Genomic DNA, 27226 nt, shown 5'->3' with positions numbered 1-27226 from the left:
TTTTAGACTTTTTCCAGGGTGAGGTTTAGGGGTTTCGGTTACAGACAGACACACGCTGAACAGTGTTGTAACAATATTGAGCTTAACTTCTTTCAGTCAAATTAGCAGCAGCATCAATCATGGACTGCTGGGTTTTTCCTCATATAATATACAAGCATAACATTATGAACACTGAGAGGTGCCGTGAATAACACTGATGATCTCCTCATCATGGCACCTGTTAGTGGGTGGGATATATTAGGCAGCAAGTGAACATTTTATCCTCAAAGCTGATGTGTTTTAAGCAGAAAAAATGGACAAGAATAAGGATTTGAGCGAGTTTGATGAAGGACCAAATTGTGATGGCTAGACCACTGGATCAAAGCATCTCCAAAACTGCAGCTCTTGTGTTCCCTGGTGTTCCCGGTCTGCAGTGGTCAGTATCTATCAAAAGTGGTCCAAGGAGGAACAGTGGTGAACCGGCGACAGGGTCATGGGCGGCCAAGGCTCATTGATGGAAGTGGGGAGCGAAGGCTGGTCCACTGTATTGCACAGATGTGTAAAGCCCCCCTAGAAATGGCCTAGCGACGCCCATGTGTTAACAGCCCCATCTGTTTATAGCTTATACAATCCTATAACACATTCCAGAAGATTCCATGCATCGTTCCCGTCCCACACCCCTTTTTTGTTCCCTTCCTTTACAGTTCCTTGTTTCCTCAGTGACGGTAAGTACGTCAGTCAGTTTCCTCAGCCAATTCCATTGCAGCAGTAAAGAAAGCCAGATTTATACAGTTTATTGTTGAACAATGTTTTTTTTAATGAATTAAAAGAGACATTCGCAGCTACTTTGACTTCGGAAACGTCAATCTATTTTTAATATTACAAAATACTTAAATCAGAGTAGCTCAATTACAATAAAAAAGTAGCATGAGGGACAACATACTGTAAAATAGTCTAAATATCCCTTTATATACAGCTGTTTAAAAGTAATAAGTGATAAGAAAGTGTGTGTTTGTGTGTGTGTGTGAGTCAGACATGTTTCTTTGTGTGTTAGTGTGTAATTTGTGTGGATCTGTGTGCACCATATCAGTGTATTTGAAGATTTATTGGATCGAATAAACCTGATAGAAATGATGATAATAATACTGTTTAGATAAACGTGTATATAGGGAATGTCACGTGTGAACGTGATTAACGTTGAGGGAGGTTAATTTTCTTGCCGCTGTGGCGGTCTTCGGCCATCCGCTCGGCGGTACGGAGAATTTCTCAAATCTGAAAACAAGTGGAACAGTTCATTCAGTGGGTTTGTGTGTAAACCAGTTAAATTAATCCAGATGTTGTGATTAAAGTGAAGTGTGTGTAAATATAAAATGCTAAGAAATGCTTCCTGGAGCTGATGGTCACCTGTGATGATGTCCTCGATGGCGCCGTCGGTGACCTGCGGCTTCACCTGCCTCTTCTTCAGCTCCGCTATCAGATCCATCTGAGGCATCTTGGGCATCATGGGCATCATGGAGCCCTAAACAACACAAAGAAGGTCAGATCAGAAAAACACTCCACACTCCAGATAGAGCTGAAAGGTTTAAAGAGGAAAAGATGGAGTCTGACCTTCTGAGGTGTGGCGTCTTTCTTCTTGGGCGAGGGCATGGCCTGCTCCTCCGCCGCCGCCATCTCCTGCTTCCTCTTCTGCTCGTTCTCCTGCTCCGCTTGCTGTCATGGACAGAGGCATGGGATCATGAACACGCTTCATTTTTTATTCTCTTTTTTTTTATTTACAGAACAGTTTAAACGTCTGAGTTTATTCAGAAGAACTTTATTCACTAGAAAGAAATTTCTTACCAGTCAATTTTATTATATTATTACAGATTAATACAAGTTCTGTTGATTACTTGACTATATTATATATTAGTATATTTATTTATATTTAATTATATATTATTATTATTATTATTATAAATTTCTCAAACAATGCCTGAATCCTCCAAGATTTTGTGGAGGTTTATATATATATATTTTTTTTTTTTTTTTTTTTTTTTTTAATTTTTGGCCAAAAGACCTTGAATTTATTTATTTTTCAAAATATGAGAAAAAAAAAATTTTTCTTTACACTATGATCAGTTTCCTTTAACAGCGAACCCCCATTATTCCTTTTTTCATCTATAATACAATTTCTACATTTATCCAACTTAGCTTCTTTTTGAATTTCTTATCAGTTTTTGTCTCTTTTTGTTGATTTTTTTTTCTTTGTTTTGTTAAAATGGACAATGCAATTTTTTATTCAATTCCATTAATAAAAAATTTTAAATAAAGAACCCTAAACTGTGTAATTTTTTTTACATATCAAATATTAAGAATTATATATATATATATATATTTACATTTTTTCTCAGAAATAGTAAATATTTTAGACCTGAATATTAACGACAATTAATTAATTGTTTTGTTTTTTAAACGCGTCTAAATAAAGGATTTTGGATGACATCATTAGATCATCTTCTCATCGCTCTCTTACCTTGTACGCTTTAACGAATCTGACGAACAGAGGGAAGAACATGGACGGCTGCGTGGTCTTCGGGTTCTCTCCAAAATACTCCACTACTGAAACATACGCCTCCTGGTGGACAAGATGTGGAACAACAGAGTCGATTTTCTTATACGCTACTGCATTAATCTATACTGTAATTAATCTATGAGATTCATTTTAATTTATTTTAATGGTGTGTGTGTGTGTCCTCTCACCTGCGCCGTCTTGCCGTCTTTAACGAGCGAGTCCAGCAGCGGGCTGTTGACTTTAACGAAATCTTTCAGCGCTGTGATGTCATCCTGCACCATGAACTCCTTCTTGGTTCCCTCCATCCCTCTCTCTAAAGCGCGTACGTCCTGCAGCACGCCGTCCAGGGACACTGAGACGAACAGGGAAACGTATTTTATTTCAAACACGTCCATTTTTACTTCTAACATCGCCAAGAACGAATCTAGTAAAGTTTAATGTAAAAAATTTATGCAGCATTAATGTAGTAAAGTTTACAATCTCTGTCAAATTGAATGAGAAAAAGTCCCCATGTTATTATTCACAGGGCTACACTGCAGCATGGTGTGTGTTCAGAAGTGTGTATTGGAGTGTGTATAGGAGTGTGTCCAGGTGTGGGTTCAGGTGTGTGTCCAGTTGTATGTGTTAGAAGTGTGTCCTGTTTGTCTGGAGTGTGTGTGTTAGTTCAGTTGTATGTGTTAGAAGTGTCTCCTTCTGTTTGTCTAAAGTGTGTGTGTGTGTGTGTGTTTAGGAGTGTGTGCAGTTGTGTGTCCAGCTGTGTGTGTTAGAAGTGTGTCCTGGTGTTTGTCTGGAGTGTGTGTGTGTGTGTGTGTAGAAGCTCAGAGCTCGTACCCAGAGCAGCCTTGTCGATGAAGCGCAGCTCGGAGTGGAAGGCGGCCAGCTCGGGGTATTTCTCATGCACCATGTTAGCGATGAAGTGCAGCAGAGTCTGAGAGCGATCTGTAGACTTCGTATCTAACAGCTGGTGAAGACAAGAGCCGGAGGAAACGGTACAAAAAATATAATTTATTCATTTTCCTTAATTAAAATGACCAGCAGTTCTAACCATTTCCAGGCTTGTGTGCTAACACGGAACTCACCAGATCCAGACTCTGCAGTCGGAAACCGTAAGCCGCTCCCCTCTTACTGCTGTTCATGTAGTTCCCGAAAGCCAGAATGATCTAGAAATGTGTAGAAATATTTCAAATCAATTACATTTCAATGAAAACTCCAGACATGCAGATGAGCAAGTTACAGCTGGCAGAAAGTGACAGGGTTCAACAGCACAAAAGTTCAATAAGTAGCCATCTTTATTTGTATAATCTGTTTATACTGTTACAATGTGATGATACTGGAGACTCCTTCCATATTAAAATTCCACCATTTATTCATCCTTCCATCATTTCATCCATTCATTCATCCTTCCACTCATCCATCAATCCTTCCACTCATCCATCCATCCATCCATTCATCGATTCATCCATCTACCCACCCATCCATCGGTTCATCCATCCATTCATCCAGCCATCTATTTATTCATCGGTTTATTTATCCTTCCATCCATACATCCATTTATCCATCCATCCATCTATCTATTTATCCATAAATCCTTTTATTCATCCATTCATCATTTCATTCATACATCCATCCATTCATTCATTTATTCATAAATCCATCCATCCATCCATCCATCCATTTATTCATAAATCCATTCATCCATCCATTCATCCATTGATCGATTCATCCATCCTTCCATTCATCTTTCTTTTCATCCATCCATCCATCCATCCATCCATCTATGCATCCATCAATCCATTCATTCATTCATCCATCTATCCATCTATGTATCCATCCATCCATCCATGCATCTATTTTCTGTACTGCTTATCCTGTGTAGTATCACTAGGAGCCTGGAGTTGAAAGGTTGACCTGCTCACCTCACACTCACACACACTCACTCACACTCACACACTTACACACACTACAGACAATTTAAAGATGCCAATCAGACTAAAAGACATGTCTTTAGGTTGGGGGAGGAACCCAGAGGAAACTCCTAAAGCATAGGGAGAACATGAACATGAATCGAACCCCCAACCCTGGAGGTGTGAGGCAACAAACTCCAGTGATATTTACCACACTGTCTGTAAAAAAATGGGTTTTATTTTTGATTAAACTATTCATTCCTTACTGAAGCTAAAATCTAATCATCCTGCATGTAGAAGCCCAGAGTGAGAGAGACATGAAGCATTTTCAGTGACAGCTCTGAGATCATCTCACTTACCTCCAAGATCTTCTTCAGCTTAGTGGAAGACTTCAGGGACATGGAGCCTGCGATGATGGAGTTCAGTTGCTACGGTAACAAGAGGAGAAGTTAGAACCGACTTTTATAACAAATTTGATATAAATCAGAGAGATCAGCGCTTCAGATCAGCGCCATACTGACCGGCTGCAGCCGCTTGACCGTCTCAGGGAAGTTGCCCATGAAGGTGAGCGTGCTGATTCTCTGAGCAAGGCGTGGGATTTTCCCGAAGCTCATGATAAAGCGGTCCTCCTCGGACAGATCATCAAGAGAACGTCCTTCCTTCACATAGTTCTGCAGAAGCTTCATCTCATAATCTGATGGGATGAAGCGCTCCAGCAGCTCCAGGAAGTCCAGGCTCAGGGCCTGCTGATTGTAACTGAACGAGAGAGAGAGAGAGAGAGAGTTACAAAAAAAATGTGTGTTTATGGAGCGAATATAAGGAGATTTACAGCAATATTAAATTATTAGAAATAGTGTTTATTTTACTAAAGTTATGCTTTGATTCTTTCATCACGCTGAGGTAAATCCCTAAAATCTCAGCCTGTATTAAAACCTGTATAAAGCCTGTATAAAGCCTGTATTAAAGCCTGTAGTAAAGCCTGTATTAAAGCCTGTATAAAGCCTGTAATAAAGCCTGTATTAAAACCTGTAGTAAAGCCTGTAATAAAGCCTGTATTAAAACCTGTATAAAGCCTGTAATAAAGCCTGTATTAAAACCTGTAGTAAAGCCTGTAATAAAGCCTGTATTAAAACCTGTATAAAGCCTGTAATAAAGCCTGTATTAAAGCCTGTATAAAGCCTGTAATAAAGCCTGTATTAAAACCTGTATAAAGCCTGTATAAAGCTTGTATAAAGCCTGTAATAAAGCCTGTATTAAAACCTGTATAAAGCCTGTATAAAGCCTGTATTAAAGCCTGTATAAAGCCTGTATTAAAGCCCATATAAAGCCTGTAATAAAGCCTGTATAAAGCCTGTATTAAAGCCTGTATAAAGCCTGTATTAAAGCCTGTATAAAGCCTGTATTACAGCCTGTATTAAAATCTGTATAAAACCTGTATAAAACCTGTATAAAGCCTGTATTAAAACCTGTATAAAACCTGTATAAAGCCTGTATAAAGCCTGTATAAAACCTGTATTAAAACCTGTATAAAACCTGTATAAAGCCTGTATTAAAGCCTGTATAAAACCTGTATAAAGCCTGTATAAAGCCTGTAATAAAGCCTGTATAAAGCCTGTATTAAAGCCTGTATAAAGCCTGTAATAAAGCCTGTATTAAAACCTGTATAAAGCCTGTATTAAAGCCTGTATAAAGCCTGTAATAAAGCCTGTATAAAGCCTGTATTAAAACCTATATAAAGTCTGTATTAAAACCTGTATAAAACCTGTATAAAGCCTGTATTAAAGCCTGTATTAAAGCCTGTATTAAAACCTATATAAAGTCTGTATAAAGCCTGTATTAAAGCCTGTATAAAGCCTGTATTAAAGCATGTATTAAACCCTATATTAAAGCCGTATAAAGCAGTGTGCTGGTGTACATACGTCTGGATGGCGGTGCAGATGTCAGCGGGACTCATGCCTGCCTTACGCAGGGTGATGGCGAGGTTCTTGGCCTTGTTGGCTTCCAGGAGGGAAACTTTAGTGGGAGCTTTTTGAGCCTTCACCTTCATCTTGGAGATATCAGTTGGAGGACCCTGAGCTTTGGTCTTAAACTGCTCCGCAAACATGTCCATGTTCAGCTCCTGTGAGTGAGACGCACACAGAGCAGTAAATAGCACTGTAACACACACACATACATTAACACCAGGTACATTATTTAAAACCTTTAAAGTACTGGCTGAAAAAATATTATCTCTTGTTATAAATATTTTGAGAAGTGAAATATGATAAATAATCAATAATATATTTAAATATCATTTAATTTTCCTTAAATAACAGGAATTTAATAATAATTTAATTTAATTTAATTATAATTTTAAAAAAGTCCATCATTATTAGAACATAATATTATTGATCATTAATAATGTTTATTAATATTTTTCTTGAAAAATAAATATTCTTCTTATTCAAATTATTAATATGTTGCATGTAGAAATATATGATTTACATAATAATAATAATAATTATTATTATTATTATTATTATAATATTTATTATAATATAATAATAATAATAATAATAATAATAATAATAATAATAATTATTATTATTATTATTATTATTATTATTATTATTATTATTATTATTGTTATTGTTATTGTTATAATTATACACCATTTTTATTATTATACATCATTTTTATTATTCATTTCTACATGCCAACATATTTATAATTTGAATAATATATTCAAATTATAAATATATACTTATAATTACAATTACACAATTACAATTACATTATAAAACATATAATTATAATTTGAAAAATATTTAATTACTTTTTATTATTATTATTTATTTATTTTTTAATAAAACATTTTAAATAGTATTGTTTTAAGAAGCAAGGGGAGACAAACATTATTGTGATATATATATATATATATATATATATATATATATATATATAAAAATTGGTAATAATATTGATAATTAATAATAAATAAATAAATAAATTAAAATAAATTTTACTAACATTTAAATCATTAGTTTAAATGAAAAAAGCTAATACATATTTTAATATGATTTTTATTGTATTAAAATTATTTAATTTTATTCAATTTAAATATTAAAATTTCTTTGCGCTGTTTCTGCCTCATGTGTCACCTTTAACAGATTTTCATCATCCAGCTCTTTAAAGACAGTTCCTTCCAGCTGGTTGGGTTTCAGAGCTTGCCAGTTGAGCAGCGGCATGCGGAACTTCGGTTGAATCGGCTTTCTGCTCATCACTTTGGTAGAAAAACACAAAAAACGCTGATTATTACGTCTTCTTTTCTCAGTGTGTGTGTGAGAGTGGCATCGTTGATGGTGTGTAATGCTCAAGAATGCACTCAATAGTGTCTTTACCTGTTTCAGCCCCCGGTGCAGGAGGAGCTCCGGGGGGAGGAGGCGGGCCACACCCAGGAGGGGGAGGGGGAGGAGGTGGACCTCCACCTGGAGGCGGAGGAGGTGGTGGAGGTGGGACTCCACACCCTGGAGGAGGTGGAGGAGGTGGTGGAGGTGGGACTCCACACCCTGGTGGAGGAGGAGGTGGTGGTGGTGGTGGGGGCACAGCAAAAGCGGGTAGCGGAGGAGGAGGGGGAGGAGCTACCGAGGGAGCAGTCTGATTGGCTGATGCTGAGTCTAAAAGTCAAACAAAAGGAAGAATGTAAAAATAATCACAGAAATAAAAATGTTCCATCAGTTCTGTCATAATATAATATAATATAATATAATATAATATAATATAATATAATATAATATAATATAATATAATATAATATAATATAATTGTTTATAAATAATGTTTATAAATATCCATGTATATAAAAGAATAATTATATAATTATATTATTTAAAATAATTTGTTGCCAAAGATAAAACATATATTTTAATTTCGTCTAATATAAAAGATTATTTTAATATATTTAATATTTTTTATATTATAATATAATATATTAATATATTATAGACATTTTAATATAAAAGAACATTATAGACAAATAATATTATAATAATATACTAATATTAATACAATCAGTAAATAAATATTTAATATATTTAATATTGATATCCAAATTATTATTGATTACTATTTTTTAATTAATTATAATATTGTTACTTTATTATTTAATGATACTTTAAAAAAAACCTACAAAACTCTGTATTCTAATACAAACAATATTTCGTTAAATAAATAATATTTATTTTATTAAAAATATTATGTTTACCTTAATAATTGCATTACATTTCTAATAAAAAATTATAATTGTAATTTACTCCTGCTCATGACATGGAAAAAAATATAAAATGAAATCCCAAAAGCTCCACAGGTCTGGTGTCTGATTCGTACCTGTCTCAGTGACACCAGCAGGGACGGTCTGCACCACAGTCACAGGGATGACCTCGATGTCCAGAGATCCTGATGCCGTCTTCTGGAGCCGCACCAGACCTTTGTCCTGCAGCTCCTTCAGCTTTAGCTCCAGCTTGCTGTCCCTCTGCTCCTCAGCGTCTCTGTCCTTCTCTCTCACGAGCTGAGAAGGTTGAGATATCCTCTCCTGCTGCTTCTCTCGCTCTCTCTGGATCTCTCGCTCACGCTCACGCTGCTGCAAACTGCTGACCTGAGCACACGACTCCCTCAAGCTCTCCTGTTCACACCAAGAGACCGAGAGGTAAGATGAGACAGAGAAGATCTCTTACTGGTGACAGACAGGCAGACAGACAGACAGAAAAATAGAGAGAGAGTGACAGACCGGCAGACAGAAAAATAGAGAGTGAGTGACAGACAGACAGACAGACAGGCAGATAGATAGATAGATAGATAGATAGATAGATAGATAGATAGATAGATAGATAGATAGATAGATAGATAGATAGATAGAGTGACAGACAGAGAAACACAGAGTGAGAGACAGACAGACAGAAAAATACAGTGACAGACAGACAGACAGACAGACAAAAAATTCAAAGTAAGTGACGGACAAACAGATAGACAGACAGGCAGAGAAACAAAGAGTGAGTGACCGATAGACAGATAGACAGATAGACAGAAAAATACAGAGTAAATGGCAGACAGACAGATAGACAGACAGACTGACAGACAGAAAGACAGACAGACACATAGAAAGAGACAGGCAGACAGACAGACAAAAAGAAAAATACTGAGTGAGTAACAGATAGACATACAGACAGACATACAGACAGCTAGATAGACAGACAGACAGATATACAGACAGGCAGAGAAACACAAAGTGAGTGACAGACAGACAGACAGACAGACAGACCGATAGATAGATAGATAGATAGATAGATAGATAGATAGATAGATAGATAGATAGATAGATAGATAGATAGATAGATAGATAGATAGATAGATAGACAGCTAAATAGACAGATAGACAGATATACAGACAGGCAGAGAAACACAAAGTGAGTGACAGATATACAGATAGACAGACAGATAGACAAACAGACAGGCAGGCAGGCAGAAAAATACAGAGAGAGTAACAGACAGACAGAGAAGCACAGACTGACAGACAGACAGAAAACCCTAGGGAAACACAGAGTTAGAAGCAGACTGATAGAGAAACACAGAGGGGACGAAATAAGGATGTAGAAGACGAGAGTGTGAGAAACAGAGAGAGCGTGAGAAAGAGAGAGAGAGAGACAGAAAGAGAGGAAGCTGTACTGTACCTTGAGTATCGCTGACTCTTTAGTGACCTGCATGAGCTGCTGCTCGAGTTCAGCCACTTTCTCCCTCTCTGCATTGTCGTACTCCTGTAGCTTAGCACTCAGCTACACACACACACACACACACACACACACAATGAGGGGCATATAAAACCTGTAAACCACATTCTCACATAACACAATGAATGAAAAGCAACGGTCATTACTGTTAATCAATAAGGCTGCATGCAAATGAGAACTGGCCACGCCCACTATTCATTCCCAATTTGGCACAAATGAGCCTTTATTGCAGGAATAACTGTATGTAGCCTAAACCCTTAACATTATCAGACTGGACTTTCTCTCTTCCTCTGCTACTTATATTCATTCATTTAATCATTCATTCATTCATCAGTAGCTACATAAAACTCTAAGAAATCACTAGAAAATATCCACAGTCAGGACAAACTCCATACTACCCAGCATAAATAATAAAAACATATTTGATTTCTATTTGGCTCACTAGATGGAGGACAAAGGTCAAAGGTCATCTAGGTAAAGTCGAGCCGCTAACGAGCACATGCGTCGCTTTCACATCCGCCTTTATTCAGCTGCATTCTATTCACGTCTGCTCTGAACGTTATTTTTTATTTATCTGCGAAAATAAAGTTCCTGAATTGACATGGCAAGAGGTCAGACTTAATTATGTTATTGACATAATTAATATATGACACTTTAATATATCAGTGTTCTGGCGATTCTGCAGTAATGACATGCGATTTCTGAAGATTTTAATCTAAACCAGCATCTCTCAAAACAGGATGCGGTAACCATGGAGACGTCCCGGTCCCTCGAACCGGCCGTCTGACGTCTTGTTCAGGATCACAGGTTTACGAATCGCCTTTTTAAGTGACGGACACTCGCTTGGAAATTGCCCAGCTCTGACAAACAGAAGGCTGGAGAGATAGAAGGTGAAGGTGAAATTTGGGGATAAATATAATCGGATGCCATGTTCACTAAAGATGAGGATCAAACCCTGGAGCTTGGAGCATGTGTGCGTCATTGTGTGTTTTGACATGAGGAAAAAAAATATATTTCGGAAAATCTTGAAAAATTAAGTTAGGTTTACTTAAACAAACAAATAAAAAAAAAACATTTTTAAAATATAAATAAATAAATGACTAAATAAATAAATATTGACCTGATTTAAATTATTATTTATTAATATTACTATATGTTTAATATTATTTAACGGTATTTTTTATTCTTTTTTTTTACTTCTTTTTGCTAATATAAATCATATTTAAAATATAATGTTTACCCCAGTTATTGCATTACATTTATATATACATATAAAAATAATAATTCACTTCAGTTCTTGCCAAAAAAATTAAATTTTCCAAAAGAATGAAAACAAAAAATATATAGAAAGAGCGCAAAATGATCACAGAAATAAAAACCTCGAAAGCCTCAGAGTAAATGAGTCTGATGTCTGATTGGTACGTGTCCCAGTGCCGGACACTCATATGGAATTTGTCCAGCTCTAATAAACATAAGGCCAGATGTGCTTTATTCATCCTGAAGGTGAAATTTGGCCAAAAGTATAGTTTGAGCTCACAAAAAAATAAATAAATAAATAAATATCTGTTCTGTTTTTTTCTGGCTGTTCTGTAGTAAATAGTTGTGTGTGTGTGTGTGTGAGCCTGACCTGTGTGTTTTGTTCCTGTAACTCCTCCAAATGTTCCACCAGTCCTCCCTTATTCTCAGCGTCCTCCAGCAACGCGCCCACATCGAACACGTTATCCAGATACGCCTGGATCTGAACCTGCAACTTCTCACTCTCGGTCAGCTTCAGAGACTGAGAACACACACACACAACACACACACACACACAGTGTTACACATGCACACATACACTTTGTCCTAGAGACTGTACACAGCACAGATGTGAGCAGCTCCATGTTATGAAAGCCAGGATGAATGTTTGTTGTGAGTATTAGAGATATTACTCTCCACACTGATACACTGTCTCCAGGTCTGTTTAAATGTGTTTCTGTGTTTATAGTAACAATATGTCATGTGACTCATGTGGTGGATGCTGTATAGAAATATATGGATAGAAATATATTCTGTTTCTGTATTTATTTTACTATTTTTTTAATTCTATATGATATGAACAATCAAAAAAAAGCATTGCACTGTGTGTGTGTGTGTGTGAAAGAGAGAGAAAGAGAGAGAGAGAGAGAGAGAGAGAGACACAGAGAGAGAGAGAGAGAGAGGGATGTAGAGAGAGAGAGAGAGAGAGAGAGAGAGACAGGGATGTAGATAGATAGATAGATAGATAGATAGATAGATAGATAGATAGATAGATAGATAGATAGATAGATAGATAGATAGATAGATAGATAGATGGTGAGGCAGTGTTTATGTAGCTTTTACAGAAGTACAGAGTAAAAAAATGCTTCCTCTTATAGTTTATGTTTATATACTTTATAAAACATTAATAAAGATGTAATATGATGCTGTTAGATTCTCCTGGACGTGTGGAGAGCCTGCTTTCTAAATAATGACCTACAGAGCATTTATACTGTTTTAAAACAAATCTCTTGTCAATCAATACTTTATGCAGAAGTCTGCAAGACCCAGTGTGTCTCTGAAGGACAGGAGGAACTCAGTCTGGTGGATTTCATCAGAATGAAGTCATTTATTCTTCTGTAAAGAATTGATCCGTTGCTGTGTAAACAGTTTCCTGAGAAGCTTCATGACCCGAACTCACCTCTAAATACTGATCGAGGCCGAGCTGCGTGAACTCGAACTGAAGGTGGACCCGGAAGTTCATGTTTTCCACAGAGTGAACCACAATGTTTATAAACTGCATGCATGCCACCTTCAGAGAGAGAGAGAGAGAGAGAGAGAGAGAGGGAGAGAGAGAGAGAGAGAGAGAAGTTTAAATTGTCCCACATTGAGTCCATTAAAGTTAAAGCTGTTTTTAATATGATTGCGATAGATAGATAGATAGATAGATAGATAGATAGATAGATAGATAGATAGATAGATAGATAGATAGATAGATAGATAGATAGATAGATAGATAGGATAGGATAATAAATAGCTGTAGAAATATTAGAATTTACTACGTGATTCAAAAACACACCAAACTCCAAACAATATGTATAATGTAATAATAATAATAATAATAATAATAATAATAATAATAATAATAATAATAATAATAATGAGGAAGGTATTCTTCTCACCATGAAGTCAATGTTGCTGTCGTCAGTGCTGAAATACTCCATCAACTTCTCAAACCTGTTCTTCTCTCCACTCACCTGAGAGAGAGAGAGAGAGAGAGAGAGAGAGAGGGGGCAAAAATATGCTAAAGTTATTATTTAGCCCTAATATTTATCCCTAATGAGCAAGCCTGAGGTGACGGTGGCGAGGAAAAAAAAACGAGGGTTCAAGCCCAATACTGCACCTCTTGGGCTCTTGAGTGAGGTCCTTATAAACCTCTCTACTCCAGGGTACCATATTAGCAGGGCAGTTGTGGCTCAAACAGTTAAGTCTCTGAGGTGTTAGATGGAGAGTTGTGGGTTCAAGCCCTAGTACTACTGCCACTGAGCATCCTTTAACCTTCAATTGCTCAGGTGTGTAAAATGAAATAGAAATATAAGTCGCTCTGGATAAGATTGTCTGCAAAATGGTATAAAAAAACACCGCTCATTTTATTCATATCTGCGTATAAATCATATCCCTGGTTTCTGTATTAAACTGCCGCTCATGACGTTACTCCTGATTGGTATCACGCATCCTCACATGATGCAACCCCCAGCAGGATATTGCACAAGCGGGTGAGAGATCGAGTCCATCTTACAAAAAAAAGATTCAGCCGAAAATGTGTGTGTTGGGTTACATTCTTACTTCTTTAAAGTTGTTAAATGCGGATATAATGATGTCATGTCCACCTCGGACAAGACACACGGCGGCCAGCAGCTCCAACACAAGGGCTTTTGTCCTGCAGGACAACGGACACGGTGTGAAATAGATCCAGGATGCAAATTTAGCAGCAAGTGAGAAAGATTAGACAAATTCACAGGGATAGGGAGTAATATCTGTATATGGAAAATAGACCCTTTACCTGGGGTTCCTGTTGTTGAGACTGAGAGTGATTTCGTTCACACAGCGAGGGTGGCTCATGACGAGGTTGAAGCCGGACTGTCCGAGACGGAACGTATAATTCGTTGTTTTAAATGAAGAAGGAAATACAAAAAAGACATGCTTCATTAGAATGTATTAGCAGTAAGTCCTTAAAATGAGACATATATATGATTTTTGTGTGTGTGTGTGTGTGTGTGTGTGTGTTATTCATGTACCTGATAATTCATGATGGCTCGCAGGCACATGATACAAACATGGACATCGTCTCTATGGGTTAAGCGACTTCTCAGAGATCTCCTGCCTTGTGCCAGATTAGTCAGCCTGAGATATAGTTAAAAAATAAAACAAAAAACATTGAATACCTAGCTAAAATCTGAAATACCTAGCTAAAATCTGAAATACCTAGCTAAAATCTGAAATACCTAGCTAAACAGCCTGGCTTGTTGCTTGACAGCTTGCTAACATCTTTGTAAGCCGTTAGCGTTAACACATGCATCGGAAAAAACAAACTCTTTCCTGTCATTACAAAAGAACTATTATTGTATGTGGCTAATCTTTAGGCTATTTGTATCTGTTTTGCTAACATCATGTTGCTGGTGTTAGTAAGCTAGCTAGCTAGCGTGACGGGAATTGTACCGCTAGCACATTTGTTTGATCTTGTCATGCTCTATAAATATTATTTTGTATTTCAAGAGACGCGCAAGACCAGAAAGTCATGCTGGTACCCGCTATTTTCATGCATCTATTCTGTTGGTAGTTGTGGTTCAAACTGTTAAGGTTCTGGGTTGTTGTTTGGATGGTTGATGGTTCAAGCCCTAGTACTGCACCTGTTGGGTCCTTGAGTGAGGTCCTTATAAACCGCTCTACTCCAGGAGTATCATTTTAGCAGGGCAGTTGTGGCTCAAACAGTTAAAGCTCTGCATTGTTAGATGGATAGTTGTGGGTTCAAGCCCTAATACTGTACCTGCTGACCCCTTGAGTAAGGCCCTTATAAACCTGTCTACTTTAGGAGTACCATACTAGGAGGACAGTTGTGGCTCAAACAGTTAAGGCTCTGGGTTGAAGGTTCAAGCCCTAGTACTGCACCTTTTGGGTCCCTTGAGTTCGGTCTTTATAAACCTTTCACTCAAGAGCAATCATATTACAGTGTGCTGTAAAGTATATGTGACTATAATACTTTCTTCCTCTTTTTCTTTCTTTAGCTCCAGATCCTGCTCTGGATCCACCCTGACTTTTACCGGGATAAAATGGTACCTGAAAGATGACTGAATGAAGGAATGTGGTATTGGTGCTACATGGACTTTAGCATGGTGAAGTGCCTCACCGGACAGTGAAAGCCCGAGCAGCCCGGGACATGCCATGCGTCGCTGAGATTGGGGTGTTTTTGGTCAGATCCTCCATAGATCTGTCTGACATCTTCCTGTTGTCTGTAACAGATCCTCCATTCTCCACTGACTCCACCTCAAACCTGCAGGGCCCAGTGGATATCAGAGGCATTGTGGGTCTTTTCATCGAAAAAGGACTATAAAAATGCAATGCTAATGAAATAATATGGGTAGATACCGAGATTGAAACTAGCTATTTGACTGAACTTACGGTGCATCACTCTGAGCATAGGACAGATAATCCACCAGTACATCCAGACCCTGATTCTCATCGTTCAGGAACTCCTGAGCCCATCTAACAAACAGAGGGAGAGAGAAAGGAAGGTGATTATGGGTATAAATCATGTCTACATTCTTCCAGTGTCAGTGGAGAAACTCACCCTATGTGATTGGTCCTCAAGGAGATCTCCAGCTCTCTCAGGACCTGGGTGGACTCCTGGATGCGCCTCTTAAACTGTGGAGCAGGAAACAGATTATAACTATTTAGTTCTATCTAGAAACTTCCTGTTAAAATAAAGAAGGAAAAGATGAAGTGAAGACTAACCCTGCGTGTCACTCCTCCCTGGTCCTGGTAGAAACTCTTGATCTTATTCACATATGCAGATGGAGGGTTCTTCACCTGGAAACGCTCCTAATGTATACACAGAGAGAGTTGGATGGATGGATGGATGGATGGATGGATGGATAAATGTATTGATGAATGGACAGATGCATAGAAAAACTAATGGACAAATAAATGGGTTATTAGACTGATTGATTAATAAATGGATTATAAATAAATGATAGATAAAAATAGATAAATGGATATTTGGATGAATAAATAAAAGAAAAGTTTAAAGATTTGATGGATGATGGATGGATGATTGAATGAATGATAAAAATGATAGATTAATAGATGGATGGGTTGGTTGGATGGATGGATGGATGGATGGGTGGATGGATGGATGGACAGATAGACAAGTAGTAAATATATACATAAATGAATGTTTGGATAGATGAATAGATCAAACAATAGATCGATGGGTTTTTTGGTTGGTTGGATGGATGGATGGATGGATGGAAGAACAGAGGGAAGGAGGGAAGCAAGATTAATCTGATTGATGGATAAATAGACAGAAGCTAGGATGGATCTATGGAAAAATCATTTTCTAGATGGACGGATAGATAGAGAAAAGGAGGGATGGTAGAATAATTTTCATTTAAATGGTTGGATGGATGACCAAATAGATTAATATATGCTTGAATAGATATAGGTTTAGAAGTTGGATACTGATAGATAGATAGATAGATAGATAGATAGATAGATAGATAGATAGATAGATAGATAGATAGATAGATAGATAGATAGATAGATAGATAGAAATGTTAAATGGGTTTATTTTAATGGATGAATGAATAACAGTTTAATGGAATGGAGAAAATTGCCAATCATTAATTGAGTAGATGGATGGATGGATGGATGGATGGATGGATGGATAGATAGATAGATAGATAGATAGATAGATAGATAGATAGATAGATAGATAGATAGATAGATAGATAGATAGATAGATAGATAGATAGATAATATTACATCAGCTCACGGTATAAATTCCAGCTATAAATGCGAGCTAAAACAGCTATAACAGTTCTGCTGTGAGACTCATCCCAGATCTCTTCATCTATGTTAAAATGAAAGGAAGCCCAGTAGCAGAAGTGTTAGCTGTACTTTTTAACACTTGTCCTCATCGACCCACCGAGAAAAAGAATAAAGGAAGCACGCTTATGGCACTTGCGGGCGTCATTGCGATGGTATTTCTTTGCTTTTGCACCCGCAGTATGCGACTTAGCAGCTTGTGGTTGCCATAGTGAGATGTAAATATTAACACAGGAAATGCGCTGTTACCCCGCCACCCTGCCTGGTTTACAGCTTTATATCTTTAACTTGGTCCTTGGAAATCCTGTTGAGTATTGCAACACAAGTCAGTGTTTTTATTTATTGCCATATAGCTTGTTGGATTGGTAAGTTGTTTATGATATGTTGATGATGATGCATTTGAACGACAGATTTATTCTAATGCACTCATTCAAACATATTACTCATACATTTTTTTTATTTATTTTACCTAAAAGTCATAATAAACCAAATGTGTGACTGGACAAGCTTAAAACAATCCTGAAAGGATCTTTCATTTTTCTTCCTTGACCTCTGTATTGAAATCATGGCCTCGAGTTCAATTTAAAAATCTCTCCTCATAATAATTCTATAGGAATTTTACAGCTAGCTAGACGTAGAAACAAACAAATGCAAGCAATTAAACAGAGCTTTATACGTACGGTTGGAAATATTTATAAATGTCCTTTTTTAGTTCTATGTATAGTCATAATGAGTCCTGATTGATTCATCGGTAATTAGTTAGTAATAAAGTTCAGCTCCTTTAATAGGAGAATCATCAGAAGGAGAAGCCGGGCATCTGGGTCAGACTAACGAAGAGCGCACTGTCCAGTAAATGTGTGTAAAACACAACCCCTCCCCCATTGATGCTAACTTCACCCACTGGGGGTGAAGTAATAACGCATTAAAAGCTTCTTGTCCAATCAGCATTAACCGTTGGCTTCATTAAAACAGCAAGTACACAAACAACTAACAAACATTAAATGACACACAGGTTTCAATGTGTATCTATTAGCTCTGTGTCACAGGCTTTTTCACGCCAGCTAGATCTTCCACCCAAGAAGTGACGTTCAGTCGCTTAAATATTGAGAAAAGAACCTCCAATTGATAGATTAAAATAGAATAGAGACACGTTGCCACATCTGAATGAAATTTTTAAGAGAAGCCAGACATCCGGCGCAGTCTTTAACAATCTCCTGTGTGTGCTGCTAACGTTCATCACGCTGGAACCCGGACATGAGGAAATCTGTTATGCAAGAACTCTTCTGCTTATTTCACCTTTCTCCTGGAGCAACCAGTACATACACACATCACACCTTTTACAGTCTACTTCCTTTTCACTTCTTGCTTCTCTTTCTTCAGAATTTCAGCCGGATCAACTGGAAATTAGACAACCAGCCTGAAATGCACCCCTGTATATTTTATTTAAAATATAAATAGTGGAAATAAATAGAGATGAAATAAACCAGTGGGGCACACACTAGGAAGTGTTTTAATTTTTTTATTTATTTATTTTATAGAATAATATGAAGAATATTACTCGAGCTAGCAAGTATAAAGTTTTACTCAAGCTATAAAGCAATACAGTAAAAGCTATCGATTTTTTTATTATTATTATTTTTATTATTATTATTATCATACTGGCATGCTGAACTAGAGTAATAATTGAGCAACAATGGAAATATGGACACCTCGACCTCCACTAGTTTGTAGCAGTCGCATGATATCGACATATTAGACAACGTTCTGATGTTTTAGTAGATGAATAAAAGCTCAGAAAGCTCTGGAAGCTCCTCTGTGGTCCATAAGATTCAATTCCATTCCTTGAATAATGATTTACCTGGGATTTAAAGCTCCAGTCTTTTAACTAAAAGTTCAGATGATATAATCTTCAAGATATGAAAAGGGGTTTTTGTGTGCGTGTGAATACTCTTTAATCAGGAGCTTTCTCTTCAGTCCCACTTTCCCCTGTTCACATTTTTTGGCCAGAAATGACTACACCTGCAGAGATCTGGGTGAAGTGGTACAACTGACATTTGAACATTTACTAGTGCAGTGCCATTTTCTGAACCACTCTTGACCCCAAATTGTATTTTTAGACACATTTTATTACTGCATATAAACTTCGTCGAACTTGTCTTCAAGGCGATAAAAGGAAGCGAGTTGATTGTATGTAATGGAACCAAGCAGCATTTAGCAGGCGGCTTTAATCGCATCGGGTAAGAGAAGTGAAATTTTTCATCCTTTTCTCGTCCTGCCTTGATGCCCAATGATGCCTGAGATAGCCACAGGCCCCCCGTGACCCGAGGATAGATCGGATAAGCAGTACAGACAATGAAATGAAAATAAATTATAAATTATATATATATAAATATTATCAACAATGATTTCTTTGTAATCTCTGCCCCTTTTTATAAACCCACTGAACTTCATTGAAGTTCTAACCCTAACCCTAGGAAATTTTTCTTTTCTTTTTTTTTCCTTTTCTCAAATCTTCTCTAATCGACTCTATATATATATATATATATATATATATATATATATACATATATATATATATATATGTATTATATATGTATTTATATATTATATATATATATATATATATATATATATATATATATATATATATATATATATATATATATATATTTTTTTTTTTTTTTTTTTTTTTTTTTTACTAAACCCAGACATCTACTTCATCTGTGGTGAAATTTCCTGAATTCATTTCAATAATGCTTTTGATTCATTTCAATAATGCCCCCACCACCACCACCGCCACACACACGTTTTATAGGAATAAGAACAAGCACTACTGGAAATCCCTGTAGATCAGAAAAGTCAGACAGAGACACTCTGACTGCAGGTTCATCTCACTTCTGCTTTGTGTACACAGTAGAAAGGTCAAACCTCGATATAATCCATCCTCAAATTAAACCCATCCATCATTATTACACATTATTGCTTTTTCTTAATAATTGTCCATCTAAAACTTTATCGTTATCAGGAATGGAATGAAATGGCGTCTATATTTTTGGGGCGTGTTTCAATCATTCTATTGAAGTTGACTTGCTCTTACCTGATCACAGACCAGTTCCCATTTCTTTTCATTATCATACTGACTCAGAAGTGTCATCTTATCAGGAGGAAGGTTCATGGCGCTCTGTGGAGAGAAGATATAGAAGTCAAGAAGTTGTCATTTCTACTATATAAAGCTGACAGAGTACATAGTGAGATTAAACGTTTCTCCAGGACCACAGAGGATGTGGTAGATGAGCTTAGTGGTTAAGGTGTTGGACTACTGATCAGGTTGTTAGTTTGAATCCCAGGATCACCAAGCTAACACTGCTGGGCCCCCGAGTAAGGCCCTTAACCCTCAAATGCACAGTTGTATAAAAAGATGAGATCTCAATAAGAGCGTTTGCCAAATACCAGCAATGTAAATGTTATGGTGCTACATAAAACAACACAGAGCTACACAACAACGCAGAGCTACATAACGCTACAGAGCTACATATCAACTCACAGCTACAGAGCTACATAACAACGCACAGCTACAGAGCTACATAACAACACAGATCTACAGAGCTACATAACAACACAGATCTACAGAGCTACATAACAACACAGGGCTACAGAGCTACATATCAATGCACAGCTACAGAGCTACATAACAACACAGAGCTAAAGAGCTACATAACAACACAGATCTGCAGAGCTGCATAACAACACAGAGCTACAGAGCTACATAACAACACAGATCTGCAGAGCTGCATAACAACACAGAGCTACAGAACTACATAACAACACACAGCTGCAGAGCTACATAACAACACAGAGCTACATAACAACACAGAGCTGCAGAGCTACATAACAACACAGAGCTGCAGAGCTACATAACAACACAGAGCTGCAGAGCTACATAACACAGCTACAGAGCTACATAACAACACAGAGCTGCAGAGCTACATAACAACACAGAGCTACAGAGCTACCTAACAACACAGAGCTACAGAGCTACATAACAACACACAGCTGCAGAGCTACATAACAACACAGAACTGCAGAGCTACATAACAAGACAGAGCTGCAGAGCTACATAACAACACACAGCTGCAGAGCTACATAACAACACAGAGCTACAGAGCTACCTAACAACACAGAGCTACAGAGCTACATAACAACACACAGCTGCAGAGCTACATAACAACACAGAACTGCAGAGCTACATAACAAGACAGAGCTGCAGAGCTACATAACAACACACAGCTGCAGAGCTACATAACAACACAGAGCTACAGAGCTACATAACAACACAGAGCTACAGAGCTACATATCAACGCACAGCTACAGAGCTACATAACAACACAGAGCTAAAGAGCTACATAACAACACAGATCTGCAGAGCTGCATAACAACACAGAGCTACAGAGCTACATATCCACGCACAGCTACAGAGCTATATAACAACACAGAGCTAAAGAGCTACATAACAACACAGAGCTACAGAGCTACATATCAACACACAGCTACAGAGCTACATAACAACACAGAGCTAAAGAGCTACATAACAACACAGATCTGCAGAGCTGCATAACAACACAGAGCTACAGAGCTACATAACAACACAGAGCTACAGAGCTACATATCCACGCACAGCTACAGAGCTACATAACAACACAGAGCTATATAACAACACAGAGCTGCAGAGCTACATAACAACACAGAGCTACAGAGCTACATATCCACGCACAGCTACAGAGCTACATAACAACACAGAGCTATATAACAACACAGAGCTGCAGAGCTACATAACAACACAGAGCTAAATAACAACACAGAGCTACATAACAACACAGCTACAGAGCTACATAACAACACAGAGCTACAGAGCTACATAACAACACAGAGCTACATAACAACACAGAGCTGCAGAGCTACATAACAACACAGAGCTACATATCCACGCACAGCTACAGAGCTACATAACAACACAGAGCTATATAACAACACAGAGCTGCAGAGCTACATAACAACACAGAGCTACATAACAACACAGAGCTACATAACAACACAGAGCTACATAAAAACATCACAGAGCTAAGGTGAACTTAAAGTAAGTTGTCCTAACCACATAAAGTGTATCCTGTGCAACCTAGTGCAATCAGACAAGACCAAACAAAACACTACAGGACAGCTACACAAAATATCACTGACCACTATACATTCTGTATATTATACACTATATAAGAGGATTGTGAACAGACGGTTTATAAACATATACACTAATGTAAGAACTACAGAAACGCTATCTGAGAGACGTGTGTAGTGTCCGTGAAGGACGTTTGTGATGTTTATGAGCTGTTATAGATATGTGTAGAGTTGTGTGATTACCACACAGAGGAATTTCTAACCGGTTCGCTGTATTGAGAAAAGCACAAAAAACCCTTCAAGACTCGGGGTATTTCTTGAGTTCTGTGTGTGAAAATATGTGGCTATATTATCTCAGACCTACACACAGTTCTATCTCTGTATGGAACGGATGGATTTTATGCTTAGAAATAATTAGGTTGAGAATTTATGAATAATAATAATAGTGTTTGAGTAACATCTTGTCACAGGACAAGTCCACTTACACTGAATACTAACTAGTTCCCTTTACTCGTGTTTACAGACTAGAGTTGCGTCCTAAACGATCTACTACTCTCCCCGTGCCTGCATGGGTTTACTCCGGTTTCCTCCCACAGTCCAAAACCATGTACATTAGGTTGACTGGTAATTCTAAATTGCCCATAGGAGTGTGCGTGGTTGTCTGTCTATATATGTGTGGCCCTGTGATGGACTGGTGACCTGTCCAGGGTGTTCCTCTGCCTTTCACCCAATGTGTGCTGGGATAGGCTCCAGAAGATCCCCATGACCCTAAATAGGAATAAAGCGGGTATAGGAATGTGACATTAAACTTGTTGGAAAATGTTGGAAAATAAATCACACGGGCTAATTTTAAAGATTTTTCTAAGATATCTTGTCCAACAGAGTGACGTCGGCCATCTTTTTTCCTCATTCAGCGTAAGCACCTGGTAGCCCCACCCCTTTTCTGCTACATATCAAAACTGTGTCCAAATTTATCTTGGTTTCTCTTTATTTTCTGTTCGTTAAGTGCATCATCTAGGTCCGTGAAGTGTACTTCTTCATCGTGAATACTGCAGTATAGTGTAGAATAATGCATTTATACATAAACACAATAGCAAGTACAGGATTTAGAAGTGAGAACTAGAAGCTTTTATTATTGCCACACATACATTACAGCAGAGTGGAATTCTGTATGTATCCCAGCTGAGGAAGTTGGGGTCAGAGTGCAGGGGCAGCTATGATACAGCACCCCTGGAGCAGAGAAGGTTAAGGGGCTGGTTCAATTGCCCAACAGTGGAGCTTGGTGGTGTTGGGGCTTCAACCCCGATCCTCCGATCAACAACCCAGAGCCTTAACCACTTGAGCCACTTGAGCCAGAGCCACCGGAACCACCAGAACCACCATTGACCCCCCTAATTTGAGACACACATTTATTTTTAGTCTTGCCAACATTCCAGTTTATTCTACACGCCAGTGATTTTTGCGTGTTTTGTGGATTTTTGCATGTTTGGATTTAATCTTTGAGTTGTTGTGTTCCGTGTTGAGGATGTGGATTTGTTATAGAGCCTCCAAACAACAAACTCACTTAAACTTCGATGATAATGGAGTCTTTTCTCGCTAGTTCTTGATCACGTATGTGACAAATGCGTTCGATAATAATCCCATGAGTAAATAACAAATCTCCTTTAGCCCATTAGCTCTTTAGCTTTAGCTCGTCATTTAACCTCGTCTATTTGAAGGGGGTCGATCATCCAAACACCATCCATCAGAGATAGAGGCATACACTCCACCTATATATCTATACCTTTTATTATTTCAATTTACATATTTTTCTATAGATAAGCGTCCTGTGTCCTGAAACACCCTTCTACCAGTACATCAATCTCGAGAGACACTGAGTCACCAACTAAACCTACCTATTACTTAGTTCTGCATCAGCCTCCCTCGACTGTGTAGGTAAGTGTTTGTAATCTGTCTCCATGGTAACCTCTTTGACATATGACATCAGTGGAAATTAGAAAGGGAAGGAAACGATGATTCATCTCTAGGTCTGATTATACTGTAATCGAGTATGAAGCGATGAATTAATGCAGCAGCACTGACACTCGCTTTAGGAAAATCCCCAAAATATGGCTTCGCGGATATTTAACGTAACAGTTAGTACAACTGAGTACTAAGTACAATGTTCATTGATAAATGAGACATTATAATTTTTCTCTTTCTGCTTCAACAGACGGCCGTTGATTATTTTTCTGTAACACGACAATTGTTTTATTCCTTATTTAAATCGTAGCAGAACCTTTTCTGATGAAGACAATAATACATTTGTTTAATGAATGAGTTGTTAGTTAATTATTAATTAGCCCCTGCTGAAGTATTTCATTTCTATTACACCAGAGTGATTTGCCGAAGCAATTTACAAAACGCAATTTAATGTCATTTTTGTCCATTTATAGTTACTTTTATTTAATGCTGTGTTTAATGCTCTCTCTTTCTCTCTCTCTCTCTCTCTCTCTCTCTCTCTGTGTCTCTCTCTGTGTCTCTCTCTCTCTCACTCTGTATCTAACTGTCTTTGTCTGTCTGTCTCTCTCTCTCTCTCTCTCTCTCACTCTGTATCTAACTGTCTTTGTCTGTCTGTCTCTCTCTCGCTCTCTCTCTCTGTCTCTCTCTCGCTTTCTCTCTCTCTCTCTCTCTCTCTCTCTCTCTCTCGCTTTCTCTCTGTCTTTGTCTGTCTGTCTGTCTCTCTCTCTCTCACTATGTCTCTCTCTCTTTGTCAGACTGTCTCTCCCTCTCTTTCTCTCTCTCACTATGTCTCTCTTTGTCAGTCTGTCTCTCTCTCTCTCTCTCTCTCTCACTATGTCTCTCTCTCTCTCTCTCTCTCTCTCTCTGTCATGTTACAAAAAAACACTAAGAAACCCCTCTGTCCTGAAGATGTTTGAAAATCATTCAAGGATCTCATCTTAATATTTTTGTCCTGAAAGATTTCTCTTGTAGAACAAAGTGTTGTAATTAATCAGCTGCAATCTTCCAACCAATCAGCAACGAGAAACAACCAGAACTGTTGTACAGAATTGTTTACAATTGTTTATAATAAAATGCGTAATGAATTTATTTTCTGGACCAAACAACACTCAGATTTCAAAACTGTTTACACTGAAAAAAAAGCTTGTTGGATTAGAGTGGAACCTCGGCATACGAATGCCCTCCCTTACAAATGCCCTCCCTTACAAATGCCCTCCCTTACAAATGCCCTCCCTTACAAATGCCCTCCCTTACAAATGCCCTCCCTTATAAATGTCCTCCATTACAAATGCCCTCCCTTACAAATGCCCTCCCTTATAAATGCCCTCCATTACAAATGCCCTCCCTTATAAATGCCCTCCCTTACAAATGCCCTCCCTTACAAATGCCCTCCCTTATAAATGCCCTCCCTTATAAATGTCCTCCATTACAAATGCCCTCCCTTACAAATGCCCTCCCTTACAAATGCCCTCCCTTATAAATGTCCTCCATTACAAATGCCCTCCCTTACAAATGCCCTCCCTTATAAATGCCCTCCATTACAAAGCCAAGCGAAGCCAACTGAAGTGAATTTACAAATTTTAATACAAACACTGGCATGCGTCCAAGATCTAGGTGATTTTTCGGTCGGTTTTTCATTGACAGATTGGTGGCGTGGGCGGTCTGTTCTATTTTTAGCCCAAGCTTGGTGGCACGACTTCCTGTGAGGAGCCTTGGGTCAATGCTTGGCTTGGGTCAGTTCTTTGTAAGCAGCCGTACAGTTTACATACGCTTCATATTGGTCATATTTTTGGGAGGCTGGAACGGATTATCTGCATTTACGTTATTTCTTATGGGAAAATTCGCTTTCAATACAGCTAATTAAATTCGTATGCCGAGGTTTCACTCTGTATTATACTCAAATGTATACACCGGTTCCACGTGACTAAATCGAGGATCATTAAAGCAGTTAGTTTTCCTTCATTCACCGTGATGTGAGAGCGAGTTTTAAAAATCCTGATTAAAATCAAAGAGCTAGTTCACACCTGAGCTGAGAACCGAACTGAACCAAATGACATAAAAGTTACACTATAGTTACAGTGTGAATCCCATCAGCACCAACATCCTGGTGTCATTTCACACTGTAACTGCTTTCCATTAATTCCACAGCCACTCTACATCATTCAGTCTCCTCATTAGAAGCATATTTCAATTCAGTTCAGTATCAGCAATCACAAGGAATCCCGTTTGGTTGAGAAACATAATATTTTTTTAGATTTTTAAATATATATAAACTATAGAGAATATTTTTCTGAAATCTCACTGACCACATATTCCATTTTTTTTCCCGTTTAGTCCATATAAATAATTTATAAATATAAATTTCTATAATTTTTTTTTTTTCAAATAAATAATGACCTTCTACACATGATTTTTTTAAAGACTTTTTATTTGTCTATCTATTAACAGCTTAGTATCAAATGATGCATTTTAATGGAAGCAATCATATCTCAAGTCTAAACCTGTGACTTCCTGTACCTGCGTATATGTGTTTATTAGAAAATTCAATGTTATTTTATTTTTATAGTGCTTTTAACAATGCACATGGTCTCAAAGCAGCTTTACAGAAGAACAGAAATATTAAAGCTAACATTTATCCCTTAATGAACAAGCCTGAGGCAACGGTGGTGAGGAAAATCCCCCTGAAATGATATGAGGAAGAAACCTTGGCTCAGAAGGGAACCTCATCCTCATTTGGGTGACACTGGACAGTAAATAATGTA

The 27226-nt window shown here is 37.7% G+C and overlaps 1 protein-coding gene across 1 annotated transcript in view; it reads right to left on the bottom strand.

Annotated features, from left to right (window-relative positions):
- Positions 1–788: 788 nt before the first annotated feature.
- Positions 789–27226, bottom strand: part of fmnl1a (formin-like 1a) — a 31689-nt gene continuing 5251 nt past the window's right edge. Inside the window, exons 2-26 of the mRNA XM_058372770.1 lie at positions 20392–20475; positions 16203–16289; positions 16039–16112; positions 15870–15953; positions 15598–15741; positions 14489–14594; positions 14254–14330; positions 14037–14130; positions 13373–13447; positions 12892–13002; positions 11824–11973; positions 10140–10241; positions 8800–9094; positions 7815–8090; positions 7575–7696; positions 6354–6553; positions 4956–5190; positions 4794–4862; positions 3610–3690; positions 3362–3491; positions 2719–2882; positions 2492–2593; positions 1588–1689; positions 1384–1498; positions 789–1251 (exon numbers count right to left, since the gene is read on the bottom strand). Of these exons, the coding sequence (XP_058228753.1) occupies positions 1187–1251; positions 1384–1498; positions 1588–1689; positions 2492–2593; positions 2719–2882; positions 3362–3491; positions 3610–3690; positions 4794–4862; positions 4956–5190; positions 6354–6553; positions 7575–7696; positions 7815–8090; positions 8800–9094; positions 10140–10241; positions 11824–11973; positions 12892–13002; positions 13373–13447; positions 14037–14130; positions 14254–14330; positions 14489–14594; positions 15598–15741; positions 15870–15953; positions 16039–16112; positions 16203–16289; positions 20392–20475 (3144 nt within the window). The 3' untranslated portion in view covers positions 789–1186. The remainder of the gene's footprint in view (positions 1252–1383; positions 1499–1587; positions 1690–2491; positions 2594–2718; positions 2883–3361; positions 3492–3609; positions 3691–4793; positions 4863–4955; positions 5191–6353; positions 6554–7574; positions 7697–7814; positions 8091–8799; positions 9095–10139; positions 10242–11823; positions 11974–12891; positions 13003–13372; positions 13448–14036; positions 14131–14253; positions 14331–14488; positions 14595–15597; positions 15742–15869; positions 15954–16038; positions 16113–16202; positions 16290–20391; positions 20476–27226) is intronic.

Source organism: Hemibagrus wyckioides, linkage group LG02, assembly GCF_019097595.1.
Source record: "Hemibagrus wyckioides isolate EC202008001 linkage group LG02, SWU_Hwy_1.0, whole genome shotgun sequence".
NCBI classification, from domain to species: Eukaryota; Metazoa; Chordata; class Actinopteri; order Siluriformes; family Bagridae; genus Hemibagrus; species Hemibagrus wyckioides.
The sequence above is the reverse complement of the archived record's forward strand: the minus strand, read 5'-3'. Positions and strand labels throughout refer to the sequence as shown.